The sequence below is a fragment of the Ochlerotatus camptorhynchus genome, unplaced genomic scaffold (genome assembly GCF_037179485.1).
Source record: "Ochlerotatus camptorhynchus isolate MF236.1 unplaced genomic scaffold, CSIRO-AGI_Acam_v1.1 ptg000137l, whole genome shotgun sequence".
NCBI lineage: Eukaryota > Metazoa > Arthropoda > Insecta > Diptera > Culicidae > Ochlerotatus > Ochlerotatus camptorhynchus.
Window position 1 is genome coordinate 552,161 of NW_027040627.1, and position 27,295 is coordinate 579,455.

The following is a 27,295-nucleotide window of genomic DNA, read 5'->3' on the forward strand; positions in this document are numbered from 1 at the left end:
ATGTTTCTTTTTTGTCGCCGGGATTTAAATCCTTTCGGTGGGAAAAATCGCAGAATCGGTTGCTGTAGAAGCGAATTACTCAAACAAAATGGAGACGTTTATCAATGTCGGGATTGATGAGATAGTTGGCGCTACCAGGCAGTGCGATTTGTGTGTATGGTACACGAGTTCGGCGGAATTGATTCAGGATTGTAATCTGGGTGGAAAAGTACATTCTAAATCAATCTCAGTTGAGCGGTTGGTGGGATTTCGTGACAGTGTAGAGATTGATGCATGCAGTTCTATTGTCGAGCTTTCTAAATTTAGAAGCATTGTTACCTTAAATTGAGAAATTCAGTTTGCATGGAAACGAATCTTGGAAACTAGGAGACATGCTGGAATATGCACACATGGTAAACATAAAGTCTTATTATCATAGGCTAGTAGATAATATGCCACTGTGGATGGATCGAACTTCCTTTGTGTAGCAGGAGACTTGAAAGCGGAAGACGATCATGGTGAATTAAAACGAGGGAATTAGGTTTTGCACCGTCGGGGTTAACCTCAATCTGATGACAGTTCAGTGGTACTATTTACGTGGACTTAGTCGATTTTTTCTTGGGTGGATTTTCTCGATAATTTTTCAGACTGCAGTGAGATGTAAACGGTTTTCGAAAGATTCCCTTTCTTTTCACTAGGCAACAGAGGACTTCTACATCAACTTCAAATGAGTTCTAGCGAGAACAAAAAATAGCGGCTGTAGTGAATCAATATATCAGTGATTTTATCAAATTATTTTATCAAAGAATAATAGAAATTTTCATTACTGATCATTACCAAACGTATCCCATGACAATTTAATGTTCATTGCGTGTGTATGGTCCTTTCTTCAATTTTATTTTATATTTTATTGCAATACCTATCGTGGACTTTTTATAGCATCGTAATATTTGTTTACTTTGCACGATAGGTAGTCGGTTTGACAGTTCAATAGGTAGACTTGGCTTCACTCTTGGCGTGACTCATTATACACCGACTCTAGTAAACAGTACCACTGAACTGTCAAAAAGGTTCAGCCGATTAACACTGAGTTCATTTATGACGTCACGCTGCAGTACCTAATGGCTTCGTGGTTTGGTTCATTTGTTGTCAGCAGATGGACCTCTCCCTAAAAGTGAACTGTTCCTGTTAGAGTTAAGAAGCCGAAAGCTGGAAATGTTCATTGAGCAGTGCCGGTGAATATTCAATAATGCTTCATTGTGATGCTTTCTGGACTGTTGTATTGAGAACTTTGGGGTTGGTTTTGGGCTCTTGCAGTCTTGCAGCTACCTATTCAAGACTGCAAGAGCCGAGAAGCAACAAAAAAAAAATGCTTCATACCTGTGGAAGAGGATTTCCATAGAAAATGGTCAACTTTTACATGATGTCTGAGCTCTGAGGCCCTTTTCATATGTTAAGCGAGTGGTGTGTTCATTTTTAGTAAACAGGGCCCTGCTGTTGTGTAATTTTTTTTTTTCAGTAGTTCAAAATACCCTAAATTTAAGTTTTTTTTACTTAATTTTGGGTAATTTTGACTTTTGCATCCCACTCTTACTTTTTGATGTTGTCAAAAATGGAATGAGAGATTCGATTTTATCATGATTATAGTTCAATAAGCTACAAGGGGTTGATGCATATATTATGTCACGCTTTAAGGGGGAGGGGGGGGGGGTTCTAAGATTTTGTGACAAGAAATGCATTAGGTATAGGAAAAACGTTACGATAGGGGGGGTAAGTTTTTGCTCGATTTAGCGTTACATAATTAATGCATGGGCCCTAGTCAGTATATGAGATATTCTCAAATTTGAGTTAATTAACTTATTTTTGGGTAGAAAATACTCACGAGTAAGTAATTATTTTTGCCGTAGTCAAATGTAAACGGCTTACTGAAAATTAGCTAATTAGGTTCTGCAGCGTGACGTCACAAATGAACTCAGTGTTAATAGGCTGAACCTTTTTGACAGTTCAGTGGTACTGTTTACAAGCACTTAGTCGTTTTTTCGAAAAAAAAAATTCTAAAATTTCCTAATTTTAACTTGAAAATTGTCGAGGAACAGCGCATTGCAAGGATGTTGCTCGTGAACATTGCAGAAATGTGGTTTACATCTCACTGCAGTCTGAAAAATTATCGAGAAAATCCACCCAAGAAAAAATCGGCTAAGTCCACGTAAACAGTACCACTAAACTGTCATCAGATTGAGGTTAACCCCGACGGTGCAAAACCTAATTGAACGGAACATGGGAGATGAGTGAAAAGAACTTAATTTTGGGTAATTTTTCGGTTCCGTGTACACGCGTCTATAAGGCTGTCCACGAGACAGTTGCGATCAGCTGACTTTTTTTGATTACCAAGAAATTTTGACAGATCACAGTAGAACTGACACTTTATTCTCATATGAATTTGTTTATGTTTACATTCAGCACCATTAACACCAGATCACTCACACACTCTAGATTTCTAGCTGTCAGTTCCACTGAGAAACGTCTCTCGGATCACCTTATTGCTGCCTTCTAAAAAGTTGTATGTTTTTATAAAATAATGGTAATACTATCTCTCGCGTAACATTTGAAAAGGGCCTATCCTCGTTGATAGATTCTCTTCATCGACTTTCTCTTTGGATTACCACGGCAGCATAAACGAATTTCTCACTAAACTCGCAGCACAGTTTGACAGAAGATGATCTTAGCTTGCGCCTGAAACAGCACACTCAATGGGAAATTCCTTTGCAGTCGGGTTATTCGCGAAAGAGAAAATCGATGAAGAGAATCGATCAATAATGATAGGCCCTTTTCTCGTGTTGCGCGAGATGGTTTGTTGGCTTGATTCGACTGGACTGCTCGATATTTTTTTTCGGATGCGTTCACACTTTTCGATATGATGATAAGATTTGACATTTGATTTGTCGAATGAAATAGGTTTGTGTTTAATTTTCATTCGACTCATTCAGCCAAATAGCTTCTGAACGGCAAAAGAACGCTTGATTTGTGTTTTGATGGCATCCAGCAGTAAGATAAACCGATTTTACTATTCAATATTGTCCTGTGTATGATTTGACTGATTTTTTTATTTTTCAGTGTTATTGGCCGAAAGATGCCGTAATGGCTTTGATCATGGCATGGATTTATTTTGACTTAAAATGATGAATATTTCTTGAATTTGTGCGAATGCTTCTTTCCAACTTTAGTTCATATAAATTTTTTAATTAATATTTAAAGTTCCTAGTCCTATCAAGCCTGGTTTAGAGAATGACCAAGTTTCACAGCTTACAGAAATTTGTAAAACTTCAGAGAAGTTTGCAGATTAACTGAGACATTTGTTGAGCTTCAGAGGATCATAGAACTTTAGTCAAATTTGGAGACCTTCAAGAAAGTTTACAGATTTTCAAATGAGCGGGTTAAAAGGAAAGGGGTGTAAGTGATTTTGATTGATTCTCTTCATCGACTTTCTCTTTCGTTCATAATTAACCACTTCATTCGAGCAGATAAAATGACGTTTACTACCACTCGAACTTTGAAATGAAACATTATTTTAAGAGAAAAGTAGCCACAATTTGTGCGTTTCATAAAAAATAGAATTTAGTTAGTCCAGTTTTGTGAAATCGCTGGTAGAAAGTCACGCCCAAACTGCTTGACAAAGTGGTCAATTCAGCTGCAAACACATTCCTTGATTCGTGTGCCATTCTGGATGATGAGAACCTCCTTTATCAAACTATGTACAAGAAATAGCGCAAAATCGGTTTATAAAGCTGTGGTTATCAAAAGAGCAAGTCGAAGAAGAGAATCGATCAAAGTCATTTACACCCCTTTCCTCCTAACCCCCACGAATTAGTTTTCAGGATCTCAGGCATGTTACTGGATTTTCACACAAACTTTCAGAACTTTAGAGGAATTCACCATTTTTTTTTTTGAAATATGGGGGGGGGGGACAACTTCTGGGAACTTCGTAGATCTTCAGAGAAATCTTTCAAACTTCAAAGAAGCTAAAACATGTTCAGATACATTTTTAGAACTTAAGGGAATTTAGAACAGCTTCAGGGAACTTTTCAGACCTTCCGGAAAGTCTGAGAGCCTACTAAGAATTTTTTGGAGCTTCAGAGAGGTTCGGAGATCTACTAAGAAATTTGTTGAGCTTCAGGGTAGTTCGTAGATCTTGAGCACAGAACTTCAAAACTTCAGAAAAATTTTCAGAAATTAAAAGAAATTTTCAGAAATTCAGAAAAATTCACAAGAAAAATCGTAGATCTCCTGAAAAACTATTCAAAGAAATTATCAAAACTTCAAGCAAGTTAATATATTTTCAGATCAATTTGTAAAACTATAAGGGAAATTTTACAAATCTTCAGGGAAATTCACAGAACTTTAGACAAGTCCAAGAATCTACAGTAGAATTTAAAGAATTTCATAGAAGTTTTTAGATCTACTGAAAAATTATTGAACATCAGAAAATTTCGTAGATCTTCAGAACAGAGCTACAGAACTTTGAAAAAAAAACAGAAATTGGAAGACATTCAAGAGAGCATGCAAATTTTCTGATACATTTTTAAAATCACAGAAATTTTACTGGATCTTCAGTGAAATTGGCAGAGCTTCAGGGAAGTTTGGCGGTTTTTAAAAAAATATTTATACGATTTAAGGGAAATTTCTAGATCTTAAGAGAAACAGTTAAAAGAAGCTCAAATATTTTCAGATAAATTTTCAGAACTTTAGGTAATTTAGATGATCTTCAGGGAAATTTTCAGGGAAGCCCGACTGCCTACAGAGGAATTTGCAAAACTTCAGAGAAGTTTGCAGATCTACTGAGAAATTTATTGAGCCTCAAGGTGATTCGTAGATCTTGAGAATAGAACTACGAAGCATCAGGTAACTTTACAGAATTTTAGTAGTATTTTTAGAACTTCAGAAGAGTAGATATTAAGAGAAATTGTCAGAACTGCAAGGAATTTTTCAGATTTTCAGAGACATTCAGAGGTTCAGAAAGCTTCACAGTTTCAGAAAAGTGTGAGATCTTCAGAAAAATGCTAAAAATTTCAGAAAAGTACTTCAATTAAAAAAAAAAAAACTCAGCGAAGTACGAAAGTCCAAGATTTTGCAAAACTCTATGGAAATTGGAAATATGGATTGATCTGAACAGAGAAGTTCGTAGACCTTAAGAAAAGTCTGTAGAACTTCAGGAAGTTCGTACATTTTTAGACAAAATTGCAAAACTTCTCACAGAATTTCGGGAAAGTTTGCTGGTCTTTAGAAATTCGGAACTTCTAAACCTCAAAACGGAACCCAACTTCAGAAAAATTCGTAAATTTTCAGAGAAATTTTTTAAACTTCAGCGAAGTTAAACAAATTTCAAATATTTTAGAGCTTTGGGGAATTTCAAATAATTTCAGATAAATCTGCAGAGCTTTATGGAAGTTCAAGATTCCACAAAGAAATTTACAGAACTTTCAGAGATCTACTGAGAAATTTATTGAACTTCAAGGCAGTTCGTAGATCTTCAGAGCAGAAATACAGTACTTTAGAAAACTTTGCAGACTTTTAAAGAAATTTTAGGAAGTTCAGAAAAGTTTAGAGGGAAGATCGTAAATCTACTGAAAAATCTGCAAATGGTTAATTAAATTTTCAGAATTTTATTGCGGTTCTTGGATTTTAAGAGAAATTTACAGAACTTCAGGGAAGTTCGCTGACCTTCAGGGAATTTCCGAAAACTTCGGGGAAGCTCAACATTTTATAGATCAGTGTTTACTCGGCTGTCGACAGCCGATGTGTGCCACGCGATTGTCTGTTTTCTCGGCAGCAACAATTTCTGCAATGGAAGCGCTCTGACCTCCGTTGGCGTAACTGCCATACAATGAAACCACTGGAAGCGGCTCCAGTTATGATGGAGGAGGTTTATTGGATAGCAGAAGATAAAGTGTTTATTGTGTTGTACATTTTGACTATAGTTTTAAGATGTATTGTATAGTGACCAAGAATCCTCGGCTCTGTAAAGTTAATTCGTTTAAGCCTTATCAAATACATTTTTTAACAAAAAAAAAAAAAAACATTTTATAAATCATTTTTTAATACTCTAGTGAATTGTGTAAATGTACGGAGATAATTGCAAATTTATCGAACCAAGAAAATCTACAGAGAAAATAACAGAATTACTTCAGGGAAGTTATGAGATGTTCATGGAGGTTTTCAAGAATTAAAGAAGTTGTGTAAGAAATTTACAGAATTTCAGGAAAATTCCCGGAGATGGACAGCAAACTTGTGCTAATTTTCTTGACCAATAACCAAACCAAAATGTTTTCATAGTATCACCAAACTTAAGTATTAATGCGTGGTCAGAAACACTCTGACAGGTTTTCAACTCAAATATGCCTATAAGCGGACTTCATAAGAAAGCAGGTTATTTCCTCCCCAATCTCCCACCCATCTGAGAAATTGAGGATTGAAACAACTCTTCACGAAACAAGACTTCCCCAGCGTATTAAAATTTTTCTGAATGAAGGCATGAAGTTCATTTGAAAAATGCAGATCTCTTCTGGATAATACAGAACATTTCTAAAATGGAACAACCGAGTGGAACCTAAATTTCCGCCGCTCATGTTTACTATTATATCGGACACTTTTTGTATGAACTAAACTTATTTTGCGTTTAGATCCTAACCAAGGCATCATGTGTCCAGGAAGATTCTTTTCCTCAGGATCTACTCTTCTCTACATTATTTTATCTTTTGCTTGGATCCAAATCTGCAATAGTTAACAATTAAGTGTCAACATTCAATTGGGGCGAATCTGCTTTTGTAAATAATAGCTTCAATCGTCAATTTCTCGTGACTCAATGCTTACTCCAGTGAGCTACGATGCCAGCTGGTGCCATAATCTCACGAAGCTTTCGAAAAGCCTGATATCCATAGTTTTTTTTTTAATGAATGTCTATTAACGTTCACTCAAATTAAAGTTTTCCCAGAGCAAACCCTTCACCAGTACAGGCTGACCACCGACTTTAACTGCGTCAGTAACTCTAGAAGCTATGAGTGTCCCATAATCCTCCCTCAAATATCATATTCCATTCTTTAAATCCAACTAACGTGACTGCGAGTAAACTATCATCTAGGTTCTACCAAAACAGAGCGACACATCGGCCTCTGGGCCCAGATAGCCAACAACCAACACGGTCCAAGCCCCGTAACACCCTGAAGAGTGGTAACGGTGAATAATACCGAACGTGATTGCACACTATCGCGCGACCACCACACGACTTCCCTGGCTCTCCCTGTCGACATCATTATAAATGCATAACTCAATCCATAAACAAACAATCGAAATTACATTATTTGAAACTCTTGCCATACCGTGTTGTCCGACTCCCTGGCCAGGAACGAATCCCAAACGTTTGCATCATGTTTGCTGCAATCATTCCTCATTTTCCAACTCGTTCGCCAATGACCACCGTCGTCATCCACACCACCACACGATCCGAAACCGTCCGTCACCAACCTCCTCTAGCTACCACACACCGAGGGGGGCGGGGAGGGTGGACTGGATACCGATTATATGCTAATAATAGTAAGAGGCAGTCGCGCGCAATATGATTCGTATCCTTTCTGATGGCATCCCTACCCCCCGCTTCCACTCCGACCGTCTTCCAAATAGCCACCGCATCGTGTGCCGTCACAGAGAAAAGGCAATTTACAAAATTTGTTCGGGAAAATTTTCCACTTTTCCTTCATCTTCACAACCCCCATTCAAACTAGCTATAAGCGAAGGGTACAAGACCAAGGGACCAAAAGAAGAACTGACTGCAATTACACCCCTAGAGAAAGAGAGATAGAGGAAGAGAGATAGAGAGTGAGCAATTGCACCCTCTTCTTTCGAAAAGTGCCGCTTTGGTGATATCCGGTTCCGGTCGGAGGAGACAGTCAATCGAATCCCAATGCACCAGCTCAGCAGCAGCAGCAGCAGCAGTGACACACGTGTGTGACAGTGCACACGGCATATGCGACAAAATTTTCCGATCTTGCTGTTTTTGCTGCCGGGGTGCATCTCCGGCGGTCTCCCTGCCGGAGAATGATTTTCGAATTCGCAATAATAAAATTATGATGAAATGATAGGCCCTGGGGCTGGCGTCCGGTCGTCGTCGTCATCGTCGTCGATGGTGTAGCAGAGAGTATGGAATGGGGTGGATTTCTTTGCTAGATCAGCATCGGCATCTAGTAGGGCGTTCTCGATGTCGTCTTTTGAAGGTGAATTAGCCAATTGAATTTTTGGAGTTCGACTGGGGTGGAAGTAGGTCGTTTTTGATCCTGTTGGAAAGGCGGTTTAAGAGGGGAATTCAAGTGATTGCTCTCCGTGCAGAAGGTGGTGGAGTTCATGGAACTTATTACCTGATGAGATTTTGTTCAAAATACATACGGGACTTTATTTTGGATTTCGAACTTATTTTTGAAGTACCGAAAGGTATTTGAATGTCCGAGAAACTTAGGATTCTGGCTTGATCTCTTCGGGGATCGTTTCTGGAAATCTTCTCATTCAAGTAAATTTTGTATGGACAATTTCAAGATGCTTAGCTCCTGCTATTTGGTTTACTTATGGTATTTCTGAAGAACGCAAGCCAAAACATTGATTGATTTTTTTTTTATAATTCTAGAAAATATTCATCTTTCACAATCCTAATGAAAAAATTACCAACATAACATAATTTTTTAGTTCTAACAAATAACCCGACTGCAATTGAATTTCCCATTCAGTGTGTTGATTCAGGCACAAGCTAACTATAGTCGCTATATTTATAGTCTGGCGGATAGAATGTCGATCTATCAAAAATCGGAACCAATTCAATGTATTGTAGACCAAACATTGAAAACGTACTATCAAGTTTTATAAACAAAACGTTGATTATTCATTCCTCGCTGCTGCTGCTTTCTGCTTATTCGCATTTCAAGCTTATTGCTTAGCGCATATTAGCTTATTGCGTGCTCTCAACTTAGTGTTCTAAATGCACTTCCACAGTTATTAATTGAGAGCTTTCGATGCCAATCGAACGCAAATTACCGGCATCATCGGACCAGCCCAAAGATGGTGTTAGTTTGCGTAGGCGTGCCTTAAGTCACGAGAAAACGGGTTCCGGAAGTTTTGTTTGCATTAGCTGATGTGCTCTTTTCTGTTGTTCGTCGTGATTTGCTCGATTGGTTCCGCTATTTGACAGCTCAATTGGTTCCCGAGATTCTCTCCGCCAGGCTATGAATATAGCGACTATACAGCTAACATCATATTATGTCGAACTGTCCTGTGAGCTTAACGAGAAATTTGTTTATGTTGCCATGGTAAATAAAAGAGAGAGAGGCCGAGGATAGGCCCTTTTCAAATGTTCCGCAAGAATACAGAGTAAAATTCGGATCAGGGATCAGGGAAACAATGGGAAACAAATTAGTGGGAAAACAAACCGTCCGTTCTCCATGTGTGCTAGATAGAGAAGACAATTAAACGTCAAAAAGGTCAATAGGCAAAAACAGCAGGATGCAAGCTATTTCTAAACCACCGAAATTTGAGTAGGATCTACTCATATCCACCAAAATTGAGTAAACAAAGTTGGGACTGACAAGATGGCGAATGAAAAACATCGACCCAAATCTGAATGTTAATTTGTCAGTTACAATCTAGTTTGCTCTGTATTGTTTAGCCCCACTTCCAATGGAAATTAGTTTGAAATTTGGATTGTTTAGAAATAACGTGTGCAGAAAGGTGGAAAAACTCGCTGCACACGGCCAACGAGATCAACCTAAATTTGTTTTTACTTTACTCATAAATCGCAGAAAGTGCAGGAATTCAGTACTACTACTAGACTGTGTAAAATTTACGTAAATTTTCCTCATTTTCCAGCAGATTATTGAGGTTTTTATTTGGGTTGATCTCATCGGCCGTGCACAAATTTGAAGGGAGAACATCTGACTGGTCTTATAGAGCTTCTCGACGAATAATCGGCGCAAACTACTGTGCCATTTAAATACAACGAGTGCGAGCAAGAGGGAACGGGGTTAAACGACAAGCACGTATCAACCCTATTGATCGAATAAGCCATCTCGAAAAATCTTGCCTAGATGAAATTGGGAATCGAGCCGAGTTCTATCGACTGGGAATGTTTTATACAGGTGAGATAGCTTGTGTGGATGGCTATCGGTCGCAGACGGCAAGACGTGTGAAAATCGATTCTAATACCTTTGTTTTGCTAGTAACAAAGGTAATAGGTGTTAAACCATCGGGTCCAGCAAACCATCGGGTGAAGCATCCTTGAAACCTTGGAACCACGTATAATTTCCTTGAGAGCTAAATTATCAACTGCGATGTTCTTCATTGGCTCGGGGAGATACGAAAAATATTAATAATCTCTCTCATTCTTATCGTGAATTGCATAAGCGTTCTGAAAGAAGTCAGCAAATAATTTACTAATCTGACAAGGAGAATTACTGTCTAATTGCATTTTTGATGGAAAGCTTTTGGATTTTTGCCTTACTTCAACATAGTTAAAAAAGGATTTTGAGTCTTACTTAATGTTAGTTTCAATCTTTCCATTGCGTTCTTCACATGCATTTTCAATTTCTAAACTAAGTTGGTCACAATAGGTAAAATTTGTTTCTCTTGTACGCTTTATGAGCTTTCTGCTTTCTATTTCTACACAGCCAACCATTAATTTTAATATCACATCAAAGTGGATGCACTTCAATCGTGTCGAAAATATGGTGTAATATTACTTGGCAAAAAGGGGAAAATTATCATTAATTCAGTGCATGTGCTGACATTACGTTGCTTTTACTGCATTTGTTTATTTGTGTGGCCATAAAAATTACATGAGATTTGCGACATGATTGAAGTGCATCCTCTTGGATGTAATCAGTGTTGGGAAAATATCAAAAAAATCAAATCTCACCAATGCCCAAGATCCCGCTTGATTTTCGTAAACAAAAATCAACAAGCATACAGCTGCGGTTGATTTTGCAAGCTGTGATATCGCAGCTCGGAATATCAAGCTAACGAAACTCACCAGCTGCAAATCACAACAAACTGTGGTGAGATTGAGTTTAATGATTTTTGCTTTAAACCCGAAGGCAACCGAAACTTCCAAACGGTTGGCAGCAGTCACTTCGTGTCTGCCATCGGTGAACAGTAAAAAGAGATAGCATACTATACTTTCTCTTTCTAAGAAAACGATGTGCAACGGAATGATTTTTGTATCTAGTCAACTCTCCGCTTGATTTTTCACGTTGTGAATAGTCTCGCAATATCAAAGGAGCTTGTAAAATGAATATCAAGCATGATATTTTGTTCCAATATCACGCGTGACATTGAGAGCGTATGAGAGCGGAAAATAAACATTTGACTGATGATTTTGCCAACACTGGATGAAATATTAAAATTTATTTTTTGCTGTGTAAGATATATTATCTGTCTAATGTACCATATTCGTGTGTAGCATTGGCTTTTTTCTTTTGCTTCATGGGCACTGTCTGTTCTAGAATAGAATAACTAATCTGATAGAATACATCAACTGCATGTTCTGCATCATGACTACGGATTACAACTTGCCAATCTATATTTTTGATAGCTCCATAGACTGCCCTACTGAAATCAAAATAGAGGTCTGACAAATTATTATCCACCATTGCGGTTTTTTCAAGTATCATTATGAAGTATTCAATAGCAGTGTGGAACACTTCATTTATTTCCAAAGAGGAGAAGGTGACTCTGAAACGCAAAAATAATCAGTCATGGTAGTAAATAGCAAATCTAAATAGCAATTATTTTGATTTTTTATATGATTTACTTGATTTAATCCAATTTCTGCACATTTGTCAAACAAAGTATTAAGGGTTTCATTTTCCCCCATAATCGGAATCAAAATAGATTCATTTTTGTCATCTACAATAAAATTAGCTGCCCGTTGATTAAAAGCTTCGTATATGTGAACGTTTGCTTCAGCCTCGAATTCCGATATAATACTGCTAGCAAGACCAAAAAATTTTCAAATGCTTCTTTTTGACATGTTCTGGTGGAAAATACACAACCGCGAAAATATGAACTCGATCACCAATAATTAATATGACCCATACATGGTCAAACTCGCACAGATTCATACTCCATACTAACTGCTATTAATACACCTCCACCGCATTTTTTGTTGGATCACAAATTATCTCCATAAGCATGAAAACGATCACCAAAAACTTCTTCGTTATTAATACTAGAATCCCAACTTATTTATGTTCCTACACATTAAGATTATTTTACAGATTTCTGTAAAATTTTACCAAATTCTCAACAGCAAATTTCCTCTAATTATTTACAGATATCTGCGAAAAATTCACAGATATTTGTGAAAAATTACAGGAAATCTGCAAAACTGTTTACCGAACGTTCAGCTTTTGAGATTTCGGTAAAATTTTACAGATTTCTGTAAAAAATTCTGAGTGTGTAAAATCACAGGAAAAGTGCAAGCATTTGCTTTTTTTTTATAAATTTCATTCACTTTGGCGGCGCATCTCATTCTATTAAAATTCTGGCAATAAATGACCAACTCCTTACTTTCATCAATACGACGCAATTCCAAAGTTTGTGCTTCAGTACTGGGCGGCAAACTAATACTGTTTAAATCAATTATCTCTCCTTCCTGCTGTCGAGAGGTCGTCAAATCGTGAAATTTGTCCAGCTCTTCAAAAACATTGTCATCGTTGGGACTTTCCTCTAGATGACTCGTCAGTTTAGTCGAAAACACGAATGCCTGCATGAACTTGAACATGCCTCACATGCAGCAGCTGAAATCATCCGGTAAGGCGCAGGAACGGTACATGGAAATTCGCTCGCCGGATATGGGCTTAGAATTTCACCTCGATGAAATTGCATCGTTGGTCGATAATTAGTCGGTGGCCTGGAGAAGCGATCTTTCGCTACTGCAAGAAGCTCTCTATCAGACGGAAGTGAGTGGGCGCGATTCAGTCCAATGTTACTGCGATTGATGTCACTATTATCACTCACTGTTACGATGCTTTGGTCGAATACATGATTCTACATAGGGTTTTTCATTGAGTTATAAGGTGTATTATCAAATGCTCCTCCTAATTTAATCAACGCTGTTAGTGAAATTTAATTTCATTCAAAATATGTTTCTAGTTTTGTAACAAGCATATGGGCTGTTACTGTTGACTTACCAGCTTGATATGCACATAAGACTGATGCGAAAATTGACATTTTCGCTCCACAGTGCTCAAACGGTTCCAAATTGGGTCTTGAATAGTCTCCCAAAATTTGAACTCATTTGGTAAAAAAATGACATGGCACAAACTATTTCAAGTTTACATAGAAATTACTATGGAAAAACCATTTTTTTTTGTTCTTATCCGTCTAACAATTCACCATATCACTTTGCTTTAAATAATGATAAATGTGCTCGTAGGAAATTTTCTCATCTACAATTTTGTTGAAGATCACTTTTCGATAGAATGTAAGCATCAAAAGTTATTAATGGTCCAAGCCACTTATGATTATGCTCAATCAAATTTTCATCAGGTAACATTGGTGTTTGTGGCACGAAGAAAAGTGTTTAAAAATCATGACTACTATGTCACACTGTAGAATACAGTGTTGTCAACAAAACAGTTGCTTAATCATGCCATTAGATTATCAATCTCTTAAACAATTAATAACTACTTTAATTGACGTTTGGCCTAAAAACTACAAAGTTTTGATTTCCCATAGTAATAGTACACTTCAAATGGTTTGTGCCAAGTCAGTTTCTTACCAAACGATTTCAAATTTTGGAATACTAATCAGGACCCAATTTGGAACCGTTTGAGCATTGTGGAGCGAAAAATGTCATATTTTGCATCAGTCTAATGCACATTGATTAAAAAATTGTAAGATAGTAGATTTTATACGCTCGTCTATTATTTTCTCCATTATTTTAGCATAATGGATGATAAACTCAATTGATCATAAGCTAACAAAGTTACATCATGTCAATACCATTTTGTATGAAAATCGGCATGCGCTGCTATTTTATCGAACATAATTGTATTGAGCAACTATATATTCAACTCTGGGGATTAATTAAATGGATTTTTGCAATAATCCAAAAGAATCAAATTCTGGAGAGGAATGAAATTTTTATGAGAGTTTCAAGGAAGTTCAGGAGACAATTCAGAAGAAGCATTCTAAGGGAACTGAAAGGATAATTGAAAATAAATTCTAAACTCATTCTAACAACAGCTTCAAGGAAATTCCAAAAAGAGCTCCAAGAGAACTTGGAAGAGCATTCGAAGCAAATTCTGAAGGGAATTCAATGGATTTTTTGTCATATTTCCAGGAATTTTACAGGTGATGTTGAAGTCAATTCTGACTCAGAGAAAGATTTCAGGACCATTATGAAGTGAATGTTATGTCAACTCTAAGAGACCGGCAGAACTCAATAATATATTTCATTCAGAATTATGGAGAGAAATGTATGCGGCTTCTTACCAGAATAATAGAGAGTTTAAAGAGAATTAGAAGCGAATTCTCTCAGAGTCCCAACATTTTCTCTCCTCTGTGTAGAAAGCTAACCATGGCTTTGCAAATATAAAAATAGCGTACTCTGCAAAGTTGTTTGTGATAATATTTTCTGAATATACGAACTCTTCATATCGTTTTTGGCATGTTTACACCTTGATGGAGAGCTGGAAAGCTCTGTATGGAAACTGTCTTAATTTAAAGAAATTTTCATGGTTCATAAATCAGGACAGTGTTCATATGTGTGTGGTATTGGAATAAAATATCATGCTCGATATTGATTTTACAAGCTCCTTTGATATTGCGAGACTATTCACAACGTGCAAAAATCAAGCTGAGAGCTGACTCGACACAAAAATGATTCCGTTCCACATCGTTATGTCAGAAAGAGAAAGTATAATTTGCTATCTCTTTTTATTCTTCACCGATGGCAGACACGAAGGGGCTGCTGCCAGCCGTTATGGAAGTTTCGGTTGCATTCGAGTGTAAAACAAAAAAATGTTTGGTGAGATTTGCAGTTGGTGAGTTTTAATAGCTTGATATTCCGAGCTGCGATATCACAGCTTGCTAAGTCAACCACAGATGTTTGCTTGTTGATTTTTGTCTATGAAAATCAAGCGTGATATTGAGCATTGGTGAGATTTGGTTTTTTGATATTTTTCCAACACTGAATCAGGATATCATGATTTTGGCGATATGTGCTTCATGCAGGACTGAATGAAGCACATATCTCCAAAATTTGGATAGCCCTGATCCCTGATGCTTGATCCTTGATCTCTTCTCCTAGAATATTCGTAATAAGAACTTACGTACAACGCTCTCAATTTTATTTTTTAAATATACCTTTTTTGACACGAAAATAGTGACCTAGCCGCTAAAAAGTGACCTGCTACCAGCCCTGACTTTGTAGCAAAAAATATGAGATGAGATTTACATTAACATGTTGATGAGCTAGAGCTCAAAATCTCATGGAATAAAGAGACTCAGAACTTTTGAGCATTTTGTACTTCACGTGTTTAAAAATAACATTGTTGGATTATCCAAATCATCCCGGATATCTGATCTTGAAGTTCTGCAGGCTGAAAAAGATAATACCATGATTTTAAGTAATGGTAGAACGAGTAAAACTTCGTGAAGCTCCATAATATTATTGGTTTGGAATATTAGGTTTTCCAAAATTTCTAGAGATCAGCTGTTAATTTTTTTAAAAAATATTGTCACTGTGTTAACTCTTGGATCTTTCGTGCTTTATCCGGGTGAGATTTTAACTCATGATTTTGACGTGCTTGGAGGAGTTTGAGATGCCATAAATCTGCCAAAAATTCTCTATCTTCAAGTAGCTTCGTGAAAGAATATGTCTTACTCAGACACCTTGAAATGTTAAGGGTACATTAGAAACTCCTTTGAAACGATATTTAGGGAAAATCTTGGATAATATTTAAAGGATATTTGCAAACGTATTTCGATAAAACCTCCAAGGAAATTGAAAAGAACATTTTGAAGAAAATGTACTTTAATAATTCTAGGATACGATAAATAAAGCTGTGTTAATAAAGGTTTTTTTTTTTAAATTATTGCAAGAATTTGGAAAACAATCGAAGATAATTGCCATTAATGCCAACATTTCTTTGGAGAGAATCTTAAGATTGTTCTGCAGACTTAAGGTTCAATTTACTTTGATGCTTTTTGGTAAATTTCAAAAGCAGTTTTTTTCCGACGCATTATTTCAGAGTGCAAAAAGCTCGCACTATTCGATTTCTTTTGATATTTTACACAAAATGACGCGAGCTTTTTGCAATCTAAAATAATGCGTCGAAAAAAACTGCTTTTTATTTTAAAAAAAAAATGCATCAAAGTAAATAGAACCTTAACAAAACGATGTAAATTCATATCTACAAAAAATGCCTGTAGTTCAATTTTCCACGACATTTCGTGAAATTTCTTATACAAACTCGTTTAGGTGTACAGTTTACGGTAAAATATAGTCTATAAAAAAGTTTGAAATAGTTAAATCTTTAAAAAAAAATTACATCCCGATGCCCATAATTCTAGCAAATACCCCACGCGGAGTGAGCTGAGTCAATTTGTGAGCAAAGTGTCAATTGCCGAAATAATTCTACTTTAATTTAAAAATCAACATAGAGAGCTATAGATCCATACAATACACCGTAAGCTAAGCTCTTTCAGATTCTATATCCATGAAATAAGCCTAATTTTTCACCGCAATCACCGTCATTTGGAGCAGTAAACCAGAGTTCAGTTAAACATCTAGGCGGAATCGACTGTGCAAGCTATGCCGCATCAACCCGCTCCGATTCAATCGCCAGATTGCGCTCGATCTCCCAAAGCAGATTGGACTTAAAAATGCAAATGAATATTGAAGGCTCTGGGTGTTATTTGATACGTGTCGTTGTCGTGTACCGCACTCCTCAACCCCATCCCTGGCCATCGTGGAGCCTTATTTCTCGCTTAACCTAGCCCGACGTGTGGACTATGCGATGCGGCTATGCCTGCCTGCCACACAACCGAAACACAACAGCGATAATGCAACTCAAAAGGTGTGCAACGCTGATCCTTCTGCTCGGGCTTGCATCGTCAGCCATCATCAGGCCTCCGGAGTTAATTTTCGTGAAAAAGGATTATTACATCAATGCGCCGAGGGGCTTTTTTGCGGAACAATTATAATTACGATGATAATTGTCGTTTAGCCTTTTCCAGCCAAGCCGCCGCTCTCTGTTTCGCGTTCCGTGTCTCTGTTTTTGGGTGAGCGAGCACAGTAGCAGTCAGTACGGTGGAAATTCAGCAGGACCTTGATGGTCTCGCTCGCTTGCAAGCAATCATAATGAGCCACCAAGGACGATTAGTGTGCATGGGTGGTAGGTGGGGCGAGGACAATTTGCTCCTTACCGTCGTCGGTCGACCGTTCATTGGTGGCACTATGATCGATTAGTATGTTTTTGGATTGGAAACCCCCGGATTGGGGGAGTAATTTGATAAATTCAAACTTAATTAGCTATTGTTTTGTGAAAGTGGGCCTGTCTGGATGGATGGTTGGCTGGCCGACTCGGCTAGAACTCGGCCGGAACTCTTGCCGTGAATCGATCTCGACGATATCGTCCTAGCAGCAGGCAAAAGCCTTGCTGTGTGCTAGGTTGCCGTAGCCGTGGAGAGCTTAATTAAAAATGTAAATGCTATGCGCGTTGTGCCTGTGTACGTGTGTGTATGTGTGTGTGGGTGTGGTGAATGGTCGTTTATCGGATTGCGATTCGTAGTAAAACGATTGGGTGGATGGATTGCAGCAGCATCGTCGTGTAAAGAACAGTCCGGGTGTTGTGGGATTTTGATTGTCAAGCCACGCGCACCAGATTGTGACAAATGATGGCCGAAGATTGACGGATAATTAGTTTTTGCTGCGGGATGGGAAATGCTAATCGTTTGGGAAGAGTTTGGAAAGTTAATTTAGCGGCGGTTTGGGTGAGGTATGAGCAGCTGGATTACACGGTGGCCTTTCGAGGGAACCCAGTATCGATGTGAGGGGAGGGGAGCGGCAGTGTGTCTAATGGAAAATGCGAATCGAATGCAACACAGTCAACTGTCAAAGGACTTCTCAAACCACGCAAACCAACGCCGTTTTTAATTCATCAATGATTTATTCGGTAGTTCTATGGTACTATCGGTTTACAATTCTTTTGACACAAAATATATTTCTCCATCCGCTAGGCGGTTTAGGGATGATCTCAAATCCAACTATCTCTATTGATTTTTTTTCCTTCGGTAAAAACGAAAACAAATCCTCTCTGCTGTTTGTAGTTCATTATTAGAATAACATCTTCCTCTCAGCTTGGTTATCTAAAATTTCTCATCAAAATAGAAGCAAAACACTTAACGACTAATAAGGATATACATCTGTCTCTATCTATCTTCAAATGATCGCCAGTTGCAGTAGGTAGCTCTGGCGTGATGGCGCTTCCACGGGAACGGGGTTTTGGATTATCACAAAATTCCACTTCCTCGTCATCCGGCTGCGGTGGCTCGGCATGACGGAACCTTTGCAGCTCAAGTGGCGGCACCTCCTCCGCCGCCACCCCGATCCTGATCGGTTTCCATTCGGGTTAGCTCCAGCTCCCGCTGGTCCCGTTCCTTGCACAATCGATGGGCCTTACATTTGTCGTGATGGTTTACAATTTCCAGCCGGAAGTTCGAGTTTCCTTCGACGAATGACGTGCGAATGTCCGGTATGTCGTTGCTCCACCGCCGACAGAAGGAACAGTACATGTAGTTCTTTTCCTCGTCGTACTTGAGCCAATCGAATTGATCTAACCAGTTGGGTCGGAAGCGGCCGCCCTTTCGGGACGTTGAGGTTGTGGAGGTTCCGGAGGGATCTCGTCCACCGCGGGACGTTTGTCGGGGTGTTTGAGGTTTGGTGTGCACCGGCGAGGGACGAATCATCTCCTCCAGGAGTGACTCCTCGGCGGTTGCACTGGCACTTGTGGATCCACGGTTTGGTTGTTGTTGTTGTTGCTGCTGCTGCTGCTGTTGCTGTTGCTGTTGCTGCAGAAGGTAACGGTGAAGATTCGTTGGGCTGCTCCAATTGGAAAAGGTCGGTGGAGCTGCCGCAGCATTTGAAATGATCGATATTGTACTTTGGGCTAGCTGCAGCTGGTTTTGTACAGTGGATTGCTGTTGCTTCAGGTGCTGCAGTTCAGCGAACGACGTCAACAGCTGGTGTTGTTTATGCTGGTCTTGAGTGGTGGGTAGGGCGGAGGATTCCTCCTTGATGGCAGTTATAAGCGTTTGGGACGTTGCTGTCGTCGTCATCGGTTTACCGCCGGTGGACGTCGACGGCGATGGCTGTGATGAAGAAGAGGTAGCGATCGCTTTGCCTGCCAACGACGACGATGATGATGACTCACTTCCCCAAACATTTTTCTGTCAAACATAGGAAGGGAAGGATATTCATTGTAACAACAACAATTGTCTGTGTGTGTGTCTCGCTAGTTATGTGTTCTCTTGAAAAGGTGATCTCAAGAAAAGCTTTTACATCTACCAACAACTGGAGGGAACAATGCTTTGCAGCTTTGAAACTTGCTTGCAATACGATACGGGATGCGTTTGTTTTTAAACTATTACTATTTCGCAAAAGGGACAATGAACACATTGTTTAGATTTTTTCTTTTGACAGTCGATTCTTGTTACGGGAGCACTTTGCATCAAATGAAATTTTGATCGATCCGCATCAATTCCTTCATCCTTCGAATGAAATGACAAGAAAAATGTTTGTTTTTTATCTTTTTTTTTTTTTTGGTTTTTCGATATCAACTCACGAGACGTTTTTCAGTCACTAATTTTTATCATTTTTGCACTTTCGATTGCCGATGACAGTTGACTGTATTTTTTTTTGCGTATTTGCTTTCTGTGATTGTAAGCAATAATTGGGTAGTTTAAAGACCGAAATTATATAAAATATGCTTATTTTGTTTATGTATGGAACCAAAAGAACCGGCTCAAAGAAAAAACCTAGACAAAGTTCCAACTGATAAAAAAAAACATAAAACTTATTTACAAACTGAACAAAATGATAGGGAGAAAAACTGAACAGAGAGTTTAAGTAAGCAACAAAAGTCATACACGAGTTACACTGTCACCAGGAAAAGGAGGAGAGTAGTGGAAAAAAGTACTTAAAGACGATGGTGTTAGAGGAATTTCTACGTTGTTTTGGGGGAATTACAAAGCGATAATGTATGAGATACAGTAGGAGCGCAACAACATACAAAGGGAGGCATTTCAGAATAGAATTAAAAGAAGAAGAAAAACTTACCGGCAATAACTCTGGATGTAGTGGGTGATGGCGGCTGGGCAGGTCCGAGTATTCCTGCTTGATCTGACTGGCGAGCGAATGCATTGGGGCCGGTGAGCTGACTTTGAACTCATCGTCTGGCTTTGGACTTAGCTTGATACTACTGTGTGATGACGCCTGTGTTGGGAAGGAGAAGATGATTTACGAAATTAGCAGACGGTATTTGAAGGTTTTTGGAACGAACTAAATATGTTTTGAATTGTAGTGTAATAACAGCACCGGCCCAAGTGGAACCTACAGTACGTTATCACCAAGTCAGCAGCATACCAGCTTAATGTACGCATTTCGCACTATTACTCCTTAATTTCATTCGAATGCTGCAATAAGTGTATCCCCGTTCTTCACTCAACTGAAGATATCAACAATTGAAAATTGCTTTTTAGTTGGAGAAAGTTGGTCGCAACTTTTCAATTAAAGGATTAAACGAAGCACTTCATTGAGCAAACATTTGCAACTAAACTCGTAGAAAAAAGTTGTAGGAGACAACAGTCATGGTGTCATAGGGATAGGGACACCCCATCACAAAAACTGCTATAGAAAAATAATCATAAGATTTCCTACTATAGTTTCTTCAGCAAAGTTTCATAAACATATATTCAACTTTGTAGAAGCTTCCATCATTTTTTCCTTGATTTGTTTTCCGTGCTGAGCACGAATGCTACCGACGCCAGAGAGGCAGTTCCCACACCTGGACCCTACCTATCGACCAATCAACTCATGAACCTTCCAGCATTATCAGAAATGAAAAAGTTAAATTTTTATTTTCGTTTTTTTTTAAACCACCCTAGTTGCAACTTTCATCAAAGTAGAGGCCTTTTTAATTTCATCTTATACGAGTTGATTTGAAATCATATACGACCATATCTTTGGCAACACTGTCTCTTTGGTTTGCCTTGGAGTTAATTGAATGTTGTATTTTTATCGTGAAAACCGTTTTTTTTTTAATGTGACCGTTTATTTTCCATCGAAGTACTGTGCAGTGTTTATGTTTTTACAAGACAAGAGCAGAGAAAGCATCAAAAACATGGCCGCCAGCCAGGCCCCTGGTCTCAACAATGAAAATATTCAAAACGAAAGCTTTTAGGTTTGAAAGTTTTTCGCTCACTTATGACTCGTAATTTTAAAAGTGCATTTTTTTAAATGAAAATTGCTTTACTGTCAAAAATACTTCTACACACCAACAGTTTTGGCAGCACTGAAATTTTGCCGCTAAATTTTAAGATAAATCAAGCTGAACATTGCATTAGGTCCTAAGTAACATTGATCGATTCTCTTCATCGACTTTCTCTTTCGTTAACAACTTGGGTATTGAACCGTTCCTTGTCATGTTTTTCGTATTAGAAGATAGACACTAGCTTCTTTCGTCGATATGTGAGCTGAAAATAGCTGGGAATGTCTTAAAATGGCCATGAGGATGCAAAGAGAAAGTCGACGAAGAGAATCTGTCAATGTTACTTAGGACCTAATGCAATGTTCAGCTTGAAATACATGCAGAACAAATCAGAACCAGCAACTGCAGCAGCAGCAGCAGCAGCAGCAGCAGTAGTGTCATATCAATCCACTTCCCAAACATAGATTCCACCGGCTTCTCCCGTCCCTAAAATTGGCTTCCGGTTTTATCTTTCCGTTAATGGTTTTGAAATGTTGGATCAAATCAAACAGGCCCTACTTGACGATCCAGTAAGTGTGTTTTTTATGTTTTCAAACAACCTTTATAAATGCTTACTACCTTCGCTGTTTACAGTATTACCTCAAAACGACCCAAGAAGAACGTTTCTTGGTTCGCACCATCTGCAGCACTTGCTCACATTAGGCTGCTGGCCAAAGTTGGCCCGGAACTGTTCATATCATCCCAAGATACCACGATCGAGAGTGCGGCACCGATTGAACTCTAGCAATCAATTACTGCCAAAATAAATGCGAAGCCCGAGGCCTTTGCCGGATTCGTTTACCAGATTTAACTGTTACTCGGACTGTACAATGTGCATCATATTTACTGTAGGTGTAATGTATTACTTCTCAAAGATTTTGAATTATAGACCCTTCAACATGTTCACAGGTTACAAGGATTATCAATCTTCAAAGAAACCAGGGAGCTGGCCTGGAGACTACTGGCAAAGATAAAAGCAATGCTTACAGTGTACCATCAATGCATGATATCCAAAACCGTTGATACATACTGGCTGAGTTCATCAGTACATCACGAGCCATGATTTGATATCATTTGTTTATTAGAGAACAGACTTCCAAGCTTGAACAAATTTTTCGAAAAATTATGTGTAAAAATTTAAATTATAATACGTTAGAAACACTAGCGCCGCCATACGGAGTGTTGCGACTCGAGTTATCACCTTTTGAGATTAATGAGTAAACTGAACTAAAATTTGGATTGATCTTATTGACCGTGTATCCAAATGAACTGTCAAATCAGTTCAAAACAAACAAGACAAAACAACGGAAATCAATCGAGTTTCTTCAGAACCATTATTTTTGAATTAAGCTCTTTTACAGTTTCCTGTAGATCTACAACCATTTTTCGATCAAATTTTAACTGGGCATAGTATTCAGGAGAAAAACTGACTGGTTCACTGGCGGCGTATCTTCAAAAGATTTGAACACTGCTTACCCTGCATCTGTTCTTCCAGTAATTCGAAAAGCCTCCGGGGGGAACTGGTCGGAACATAACTTTTTCGTTGCAAGCGCTTGGATTCCACGTGAGAGGAAAATCTTCTGTAGTTCGGGCAATTCAGCATCCTTAGGAAAGTTGTGAAAAGATTTTCGCTTGGTAACACCATAGAGGTAACTCTAAGACTAGAAGGTCCCGAAGAAACGTGCTCAACTTTTTGACTCAGCTCTGGTACTCTCTTCGGTCCCAAGCTAATCGATTCACCCCTCGAAACATAGGAAAATCCAATAACCCCTCATAGTATCTGTCAAACTTTCATAGCGAATCAAAACAAACATTGTGTAGTACTAGAATTTCGACTAGAATGGGGTACGTTAATCGTTTGCTTGGGACCAATAGGCTAGTCAAGTAGTGAGCCAATTTAAAATCGTTAGTTTCGTATTGATTGTTGGTAACACCTTGTTTATTTGCGCACCAATAAAACTCGCCCTTGCGGTCCATGTTTTGATCGGTTGTAAACAAACAATGTTTTGCTCACAACAATTTCGACATTTATGTTAAGATGACGTCCGGCATCGACGTCGATGGGCAGCAACACTAGCGCCACCACGATATTGCTTGTTTCGAATGTCTATTCAAAATAGCAGTTTAATTTCTTACACACTTTAGGAATTTTACTTGGATGTCTGTTCTCTGTGATAAAAGTTTGTTTTGAATTTAAAATAATCCACTTTTTATTCCAACACTGCCATGTTTTTGTTTTGACAGAAGTACAATTCGTTTTGAAAGTTTGAACTTTTAAAAGTAGGGAGCGGTTAACTTTTGAATTAATTGTAGGCGCACTTTTATTTTAAATTGTAAAAACTTTCTACCAAAAAGAACCAACGCAAACTTTTAATTCTACCAATGGTTTTTTTTTTAAATTTTATCAACGATTATTTTTTGTGTGTATGTGGCAAGGTCGCAACAAATGTAATGCCTTCAAAACCATTCTTACTTTCCCGCAATGGACAACTAAAAAATGATTTAGTTGTTTTCAAATTGACGAGCACAATTTGCGTGAATCATGCTTTCCTATAACGTTAACTAGAAAACTCTATCTACTTTCCGCAACGCGACGCGACGTGTACCAAGCTTAATCATAGAGAAAAAGTAGCTGTCAAATTAGCACCAGAGCTCCTAAGAGCTAAGAGAAGAGGTGACAATACGGGGGCGAAAAAGAACCACTTTTCTGTCAAACGTGAACCAGCTCCTGATTGGCCGATTTCATGTGTGTAAGATAGAGATAGAGATAGATAAAGATAGAGATAGAGATAGAAATAAAAGAGGAAGATGCCAATTGTCACCTCTTCTTCTTAGCCTAAGAGGAAGAGGATACACTGGTTTCATACTCTTTTATCTCTATCTCTATCTATATCATCTATCTCTATCTCTATCTTACGCACTTCAAATCGGCAATCACGAGCTGGTTCGCGTTTGACAGAAAAGTGGTTCGTTTTCGCCCCCGTATTGTATCCTCTTCCTCTTAGCAGAGCACGAGAAAAAATTGGCTTCACTCGAGTTGTTCGCAGACAAGTCCCCGGCAAGGTGACAGATAACCTTAGTTTCACGTACCCACTTGTAAATAGTAGATGTCGCCACACCACGTATGCAAAGGGATTGTCCTTCACCACCGCAATGGTATTTCTCTACGGGAAACCAACTTTTTATTTCACCATGTGTGGATGTCAAACAACAGGCAAGAATTCTATGTGAAAAGAGCGAATTTATGATTCTCGTGGTGAAATGAAACAAATCCAAACGAATTGAAACCGATTGATGGAGGTTCATTTTTTAATATAATCAAATGGTAATAAAAAATACTGTGCTGTCTTCTATTTTATTTGGCTCTTAAATATAACCAGCCTTAGACTTATTTTTTGATCATAGCTGTACGATGAAAGCTTGCCATTCTGATATACAAGATTTCTGAAACTGAACTGAAAATACTCGTTAATTAGCACAAATATTTCAACTTTGGGAATTACATATTACGAACGGTTAGAAAATATAATCATAATGAGCATCTGCAACATTTATCAGCATATTTTTTTGTACCTATCAGGACTTATTTTGGAGCTGAATGTAGTGAGCATCCATCATAATATCCTGATAAAATTTTGCTTCGATTTTTATTTAAAACTTCGGCTTGAGGAATTTGCCAAAAACTTTGGAGGCATTAAGAATTCTATCACATTTTTAATAGAGACTAAGCGATCGATTCAACCTCTGGTGGTGAATAGGAGAATGTCAAAAATAGTGTTGTGAGCAGAAATTTCTGCCATGAGACATAGGAAACGAAACACTTTTTCACTTATCCTGATAAATTGATTCATCTGAGTAGCTCTAAAACTTGACGTATAGTAATTCTTTTTATTTCTGTATCATATTTGCAAGGATCCTGTTGGTTTTCAGGAATATTTTTGTTGAGGGCAATGAAAAATTATAAGAGTTCCTTAGTGGTTATAATTTTCCGGATTTCTTGTGTGTGAATAGTTTAGGTGCAAATCAGTTTAGATCTGTGTAAAATCGTGCAATAAGACAATTACCGGTGGAAATTGGCAAGATCCCGAATAATGAAAAATGCTTTAATTTGTGTTGTGAATAATCCTAATTCTGATGTAAACAAACGAGATTGATGACATTTCTACTCGAACTCGCGTGGCTCACTCTATGTTGGTGATACATTAAAAAGCCCTATTCCTCACCAAACTTGAAGCCTCAAGAAACAGATGAGTCCATATGCATGTGAAGGTTCTATTATTTAGTTACACAGTTATGGGCATAGTGACAAAGACAACTCAAATACCATGAAGAACTCTGAAAATTTAGTGATCATATAATTGAAGAGGTTGTTAATCAGAATTTTCGAATATAGTTATCAGCTTAAATTGAGTTCTGAGGATTTTAGCATGCGTTGTCGCAAGAAATTGAAAATGTAGTCAAATTGAATAATATATTACATATTTAGTTTAAATGCACAGGCCTTTGACAGACGTACAAAGTACGCCGTTGTATCAACCGGTGGAAACTAACGATTTTAAATTGGCTCACACTTGACTACCGTATCGCTCCGAAGTAAATTGATTAACGTACTCCATTCTAGTACTACACTATGTTTGTTTTGATTCGCTATGAAAGTTTGACAGATAAAATGAGGGGTTCGTTGATTTTCCTAGGTTTCGAGGGGTGCATTGATTAGCTTGAGACCGAAGAGAGTACCAGAGCTGAGCCAAAAAGCTGAGCACGTTTCTTCGGGACCTTCTGGCACAAAAAAGTGACAGACGGAGCGGCTCGAAATCTTTGGTGACGAACCTGCTATTGCAATTTTTCAGTGTACTGGATTGTACTAGCATTTTCACCAAATGTACTAGAATATTTTGATTCTATCTCACTCTACTCAAAACTAAAATGCATAGAAAAATGACAAAATGATACACTCTTTGTACACTGTCAAAGATAATGGCACACAAAAGCAAGTTTGTTCAAATAAAATCAAAAATACTAGCCCATCTGGTGGCTGATGGCACAAGTTTCTAAGAAAATTCTTTTACAGCGAACCACATTATTTTAATTGATTTCTTCTCCAGCTAGTCGTCTGTCACTTTGTTTGTGTTTCTGGTCTTAGAGTTACCTCTATGGTTGTACCCAGACAACCAGAATGCACGTATATTCAAAGTTGTTTTCGTGATATACAAACATATATACAAACAAACAATTCGTAAAGAATGCAAAGAAATGGCATATACGTACAAAAGTGGAGGCCATATACGTGCATATTTAAATTTAATTTTAAACGAGTTAATTTATCATCACATACGATTTAATCCGTAATAACATATTCATTTTGAAAAGTCTTACGATGTAATCCGATTTAATTTGTGATACAGTACGACAAAAAATGATATATCGCATATAAGTCGGAAATTTGCATTCTATACGATTTAACTTAAACATAATGCGAGGTTTGCCATTCTTTTATGCGATTGTGACTTAAACTGTAGAAATTTACGATACTGTTTGTACATTGTTATACGACTTCTGGTTGTCTGGGTACTCTTTTAAGTTAGTACCTTAAATTGTACTTTTTGCAGTACTATCTGCCTATAATTAGTACGTTCTTACACGCTGCATAACCATTCTTTCTTTGTTTATCATCGACGATAATAGCTGCTCAAATACATACGCTACGCCAGATAAAAAAAAAAATCGTAAACTGATTATGTATTGTGCTACAA

At 38.0% G+C, this 27,295-nt stretch overlaps 1 protein-coding gene across 8 annotated transcripts in view; it reads right to left on the reverse strand.

Moving 5' to 3' along the window:
* LOC135700496 (sex determination protein fruitless-like) overlaps positions 1–27,295 on the reverse strand; it is a 790,809-nt gene that overhangs the window by 86,231 nt on the left and 677,283 nt on the right. For 4 of the 8 annotated variants that reach the window (XM_065221030.1, XM_065221033.1, XM_065221032.1 and 1 more), the window contains 2 exons: positions 20,354–20,509; positions 18,166–19,464 (listed from right to left, as the gene is read on the reverse strand). In XM_065221030.1, coding sequence (XP_065077102.1) covers positions 18,592–19,464; positions 20,354–20,509 — 1,029 coding nt within the window. In that variant the 3' untranslated portion in view covers positions 18,166–18,591. Of the gene's footprint in view, positions 1–18,165; positions 19,465–20,353; positions 20,510–27,295 lie in introns of those variants that run through there. The other 4 variants (XM_065221037.1, XM_065221038.1, XM_065221031.1 and 1 more) reach the window with 1 other exon arrangement.